We start from the raw sequence: 6,428 nt of genomic DNA, 5'->3' as shown, positions 1-6,428 counted from the left end.
GTTTATATCCTTCTTTGTCAGGAACATAACTCAACCCCCTTTCTTTTTCACTCTGTTTCTAATCCAATAATTATATGCATCATGTCCTACACTGTTGGGTGGTAGTGGACCTTTTAATTTTGTTTCTACAATTCCCATTATGTCTGGTTCTTTTTCTTTCAAATAACCATTCAGCTCATTCAATCCTGTTATTAATCCATTTATATTTGTGTAAGACACTCTTAGTTTTCTGCCACTTCCATTGTGTTCTCTGTTTCCCTTTTGTTTTTCTCTTGTATGTCGACTTTCTTTAGTTTCATATTCACTACTCTCCAATAGAATCTCTCTTTTTCTGACTCCGTTCTTATCTCGTTTTTTTCCTTAGCTTCAAGTCTTTTCTGTTTTTTCTCCTCTCTTTCCTCTTTATTCGTTTCCCTTTTTATCCATACCTTTTTATATTGTTCACTTGTTGCTAGTTTCCCTGTTTTGGATAAGATATTCTCAGCCGTAGTTTGTGACCTGAATTTAATCTTAATTGGTCTGGTCTTGTCTGTACTATATTTCCCGAGCCTGAATTTCTCTTCGATTTGTTTCATTATTTCTGGTTCATCTTCCTGAACTAATTCTAGTAAATTTCTTACTTTTTCATTTTCCTCTTTGATTCTTGTGGTTCTATCTGGGTTATGTTTCTCTTCCATTCCTAATATAATTATACATTTCTTTCTGTCTGCTAAGTCTCTTACTATATTCTCCTTCTGTCTCATCACTTTAATAACTGAGTTTTCAGTTTGTTCATTCATTTGCTGTCTGATTATGTCAGTGAATGCAACTTTGCTATTTTCTTGGATTTTTTTCCAACCCTCCTTGTTCTCCTTATTATTCTCCTTTAAGACTTTATTCTCTTCTTTTACTTCTTTTAACTGTTTTTTTAATTCTTCAATTTCCTTAGTTAAGTTTTTGTTCGCCTTCTCTAGTTCTTCCAATTTTTCAACCCTCCGTACAATGTTGTTAACATAACCGAACCTACGCTCCAAGTCCTCGATCATCTTATTGACCTTCTCTTCTAGTCTTGTCAGTCGGGGGGGGGGGGGGTTTGTGTCCCCCCACCCTCTTTAAATCCCTGGAAAATATTCTCATCACTTTCTACTGTATTGCTCTTATCTATACTTCTAATCTTTACATTTTTATTAGACATTTCATCGTCGCAAAGCTGGTCGGGGGGCCGTTTGTTTACCTTTCGCCTGTCTGCCTGGGCCAAGTCCTCTCCTTCCTCATTTCCTTCCATTTCCCTCAGCAAACCCTCCCCTTCTCCTCTTTCCCTACTTTCCCACTACCCCACGAGCAATTTCCCCCCCCCCTGTAAATACAATAGGCACTTCTCTTTGCGTTGGGATCCACGAAACTTCAATTTTCTTCAGAACGTCTTCTAAGCCGCCCGTTCGTTGAAGTGTGTGTGTGTGTGTGTGTGTGTGTGTGTGTGTGTGTGTGTGTGTGTGTGTGTGTGTGTGTGTGTGTGTGTGTGTGTGTGTGTGTGTGTGTGTGTGTGTGTGTGTGTGTGTGTGTGTGTGTGTGTGTGTGTGTGTGTGTGTGTGTGTGTGTGTGTGTGTGTGTGAAAATGAGTCTCTGACCATAAAGCTGTTCCGTGTCTCTAGTCCGTAGATAATTTCACTATGGCTTGTGCAGTCAGTACTGTGCGTGAGTAGTAGTAGTACCTATGGGGTTCCGAAACGGTCGCCGATAAAGAATCAAAACAATATTTTTGGTTTTATTTTTCAAAAGTCAAAGCAATATTTTCGGTTTCTTAATATAATATAGAAATAATTTTTCTTTCATTTTCAATGTAGTGGAGTCCTGTAGATCTGTTGGAGTCGTGTAGATCTGATGAGTTCCTGCCAAAGGCGCCCTGCGAAGCAGTAACCTGCATACCCCGTGGCTCGTTTTTTTTTTTTTTTTTTTTCAAAATCTAAACAAGATTTATGGTGTTTTTCTCAAAAATCAATATGTATATACATACATACATACACATATATATATATATATTTATATATATATATATATATATATACATATATATATTCAAAATTACTATTATTTTCTTTCTTTTTCATTTCTTTTTTACATTTTTCTTTTGCAGCTGGTGAAGATCGCCGCATCGAGAAGCGTTGCGCCCTGGCGCCGTGCAACTTCTCACCGAGCGTCTCCAGCAACCTTGGCCTGACGTGCGACACCTCCAAGGACCACTACGACTGCGTCACCTGCTGCAAGGGCGACGGCTGCAACAAGGACGCTGCAATGGCGACGAGCCCTGTCACCGGGCTCCTGCTGGCGCTGCAGATGGCGCTGGTGTGGGTGCGGCGGTTTATGGACGGGGAAGGAATATAACGAAACTGCTCTCTGTTCCAATTTTTTTTTTTTTTCTAAAATCTTTAAGTAGATCCTAGATTCTAGATAGAACATCAAGTAGTTCAAACGTTCGAATCTTGAAGAGGAACGGGGAGTTGGAGGAGGAGGGGGAAGATGGAAAAGGAGGAGGAAGATAAGGTCTCCACCTTCTCGTCACGTATGTTTGTAACGGTGAACTATACCCAGCTAAGAGCTTACGAGGTGGATTGAACTTCGTACAACGAAATCAGCTCTTGGGACACATTTCTATCTCCGCTGCAACTTTGCCGAGCAACATCTCCGTACCTCCAATTCCTTCGAGCGAATTTAAGATATTTTCTTTTTATCAGTACAATGTGCCAAACGTATCTTTAAGATACTATGTTGTCAAGTATCAAGAATCAAATATTCGTATTTTAAAAAGGACTCGCAATTGTAGTTGTATTTAGAACATCCCTATATCTAGAAGCATGATGCTTAATTACTTCAAAGACAAAAAAAATCAGTACAATGAAACTTGTCACCATCACTGCCTAGAAGTTTTGACAATTGTCTAGTTGAGTTGCATTGCCATAAGTTTAGAAGCATTATTAATTTTCTTTCTTCGTTTGGTTTCGTACAGTAATGTAGTCTTACGTCGCATTGAAGCACAAAAGCAAACAATACTGACGACTATAGATATCTTCAAATTTCAGTTTTGAATTAAATCGAACTGAATTCATAAAATGTCAAATGACAAAACATTTTAACCGTGTGGTAACTATGCCCTATTAAGCTAAAAATAAATTATCTTTATAGAAATCATAATTTCGGTTATGGAATAATTCAATTCCTGTTATCATATCAGTGTTCAAATCATAATCCTTATCAATATCATTAAACACGTTTTCGCCTTAAACAGGTGAATACATACCTACTTCACTCATCCTATTAATCTTAAAAACGATACGGTAGTCGATTCTCATTAAATAAAAGCACAGACTGGTTAAACTTTCCAATCACCAACAATGGCACAATAACGAGACATCTCTTGAAGGACACACCCTTCAAAGTTAGCATGTCATTTAAAAAATCAGCGTAACACTGAATTTGTTTTAGATTATTTAAGAAAGTAATAATGAATTCGTATCTTTACTAATAATCAAATGAGTAATGCTTCTTGGGAAAAATAAAAATAAAAACATATCTAGCCATGACGTCACGAGTTCAACAACACATTTTTTAATTGAATTGTAAAATGTTCTCCATACTTCACGAATTATATACGTGCATACATACAGTAAGTACATTACATACACCCATTTCATGCATTACACACATACATATGTATGTATGTATATATATATATAATATATATATATATATATATATATATATATACATATATATATATGTATGTATGAGCGATTGAGTGGAAAGGGTGGTGAGGTAAACACCAAAAAGCTCGTAGGATTTTTATTACTAACGTTTCGTCCTTAAAGGACTTCCTCAGAGTATGAGAAAGTCCTTTAAGGACGAAACGTTAGTAATAAAACTCCTACGGTCTTTTTGGTGTTCACCTCACCACCCTTTCCACTATATATATATAATATATATATATATATATATATATATATATATATATATATATATATATATATATATATATATATATATATATATATATGCTGGTAACCACTTAAGAAAAAGAAACACGTGTTCAAGTGATTTATTTGCAAAAAAAAATATATATATATATATATATATACATATATATATACATATATATACATATATATATATATATGTATATATATACATGTATATATATATATATATATATATATATATATATATATGTTGCTACTACAGGAATAAACTCGGAACGAGACCCGTGACTCTCGTTTTCCACCATATACATATATATATATATATATATGTATATATATATATATATATATATATACATACATACGTATATACATATATATTGTGACGCCTAAGGGGAAGGGCCAGGTTCAAAAACTAGAGTTCTGCTTAAAGAATGATTATTTTCTTCAAAAGAAACAAAACAAACATGATCGAAGAATAGAAGTCGCCAAGCGAGCAAAAATTACAATATCTTGGTACACATTAAAGTACACAATAATAAATAAATACCAGACAATGGGTTTCTTTAGAACATAAATGGCTAAAGTTGCCAAGACACGTACATATAACAGTCGATCAAATATCGACAATCAAAAGAATACAGTCTTTAAAAAGACATACGTAAATATGTAGAGTCGAGAGTTATATCGACTATCGAAAGAAATGCAGTCCTACAATGACTCGCGAAAATACAAGTCGAGATGAAACTAAAAAAGTCTAAGTCCAACAAAGTGGATAAGTTCTAGCAAGGCTAGACGAAAATATGAGATTAGTAGCAAAGGGGACTCTGTAAGCAGAGACCGCACTTAACCGTTATAAACACTGATATATATACCTTCTCCGTAAGATCCGGAGGGCTGCCAAGTGTCGCTAGATGCAACCATTAACATGAGAGTTTTTGAATACTTCCAAGTACATACACGGATATTCTTTACATCAATGTATACAAAAATGTATACAAAACAATATATGATAAAGTTACCTTGTCAATCTTAGATAAGCAGAAACTTAATAGTTTTTATATGAAAATTTATACATACGTAAATGAAAGTTAGGGGATGATGTTGCCACAGCTTTCTTTCACACGCAATTTTTCCAGGACGCACGTAAGCCATGAACTTTCTCACCGACGTCTACGACGTCCGAAGACAATGATATTAAGCAATTTCTCTAATCTTACGTAAATCAATTCCTAAGATTGACAAGATAGATCCACAAGATAATACACATACATAAATCTATATGCAATGAATGGAACAAAGAATGGAACAAAGCAAATGAAGGACAAAATACGTGTATGAAGCAAAGTAATAACTTTGTCAGTCTTCATACGTCGCCAACGACAGTTTGATTCGAGGAGCGACCAAGATACCGAACCGTGGGAAAGGCCGGCATAATCTCAAGGTACACATACGCACATGCGCGTACATACATCTGTATGAAATCTTCACTACGACGAGTCTGTAGTCGTAACTATGTATATATATGTATGTATATATATACATATATATGTATATATATATATTTATATATACAAATACATATATATACATATATATATGTGTTCGTAAAGAGCTGGAGTCCAGGAGCCATGATATCGGAAAAAATTCGAAACACTGGACTCAGAGTAACAGAATTTATTACCGACGTTTCGGTATTGTTTTGTTTTGTGTATTGTTTTGTTTCGCTGCTGCTGAGTTAATTGTCATTTTGTTGGGTTTGGCTTCATTTGCTTTTTGTCCCCCCCCCCCTTTTTTCTTTTTCATTTTCCATTTTTTTTTTCCAGCGGACACTTTTTCACTTTGCAATTTCTTTTTGTCATTCAGTTTTGGTGGCGTTTGTTAGTTTTGATTTGTACTGATGAAGGGAGCGAAGCACAAGCAGGACAGAAAGAACGGAGATTGGCGACCCGTGTGGTGCTTTTGGGTCCGGACCGTGATTTTTTTTTTTTTTTTATTATGTCGGTTTGCCATTTATTTGCCTTTTGTTATTCTTGTGGACACTTTGTAATCAAATTTCTTTGTGTATTTTAGTCTTGGTTTTTGTTTTTGTTTTATTTTGTGGTTTGATTTGTACTGATAAGTACATACAGGACAGTTAGAGCGGTGACAGATGACTCGTGTAGTGCTTTTGTGTCTGGTCTGTGCCATTTGATATTTTCTTTTTGCCCCTTTTAATTTTATTTCTTATTTTCGGTGGAGCCATTTGGTGACACTCTGTACTTACTCTGTTGTCAATTTCTGGGTGTCGTTTAGAATTGGTTTTGTTCCATTTATTATGACATGTGTTATGAGGTTTTTGTCAATTCTTTTCATTTGGGGGACGCTTTACACAAATTTGTAATTACCTTTTGTCATTCGGAATGGGTTTTGATTTTGTTCAACTTTGTACACTCCGGTGGGACCTGTCCCAGAGAACATCGGTACACTATTTAATTG

General features: G+C 35.3%; 1 protein-coding gene across 1 annotated transcript in view; it reads left to right on the top strand.

Moving 5' to 3' along the window:
• The window catches only part of LOC143032343 (uncharacterized), a 251,376-nt gene extending 247,727 nt beyond the window's left edge, over positions 1–3,649 (top strand). Inside the window, exon 4 of the mRNA XM_076196926.1 lies at positions 2,114–3,649. Within this exon, the coding sequence (XP_076053041.1) occupies positions 2,114–2,361 (248 nt within the window). The 3' untranslated portion in view covers positions 2,362–3,649. The remainder of the gene's footprint in view (positions 1–2,113) is intronic.
• Positions 3,650–6,428: the final 2,779 nt, after the last annotated feature.

This window comes from Oratosquilla oratoria, chromosome 13 (genome assembly GCF_046742065.1).
Source record: "Oratosquilla oratoria isolate Oo_2021 chromosome 13, ASM4674206v1, whole genome shotgun sequence".
In the NCBI taxonomy this organism is placed as follows: domain Eukaryota; kingdom Metazoa; phylum Arthropoda; class Malacostraca; order Stomatopoda; family Squillidae; genus Oratosquilla; species Oratosquilla oratoria.
The sequence above is the reverse complement of the archived record's forward strand: the minus strand, read 5'-3'. Positions and strand labels throughout refer to the sequence as shown.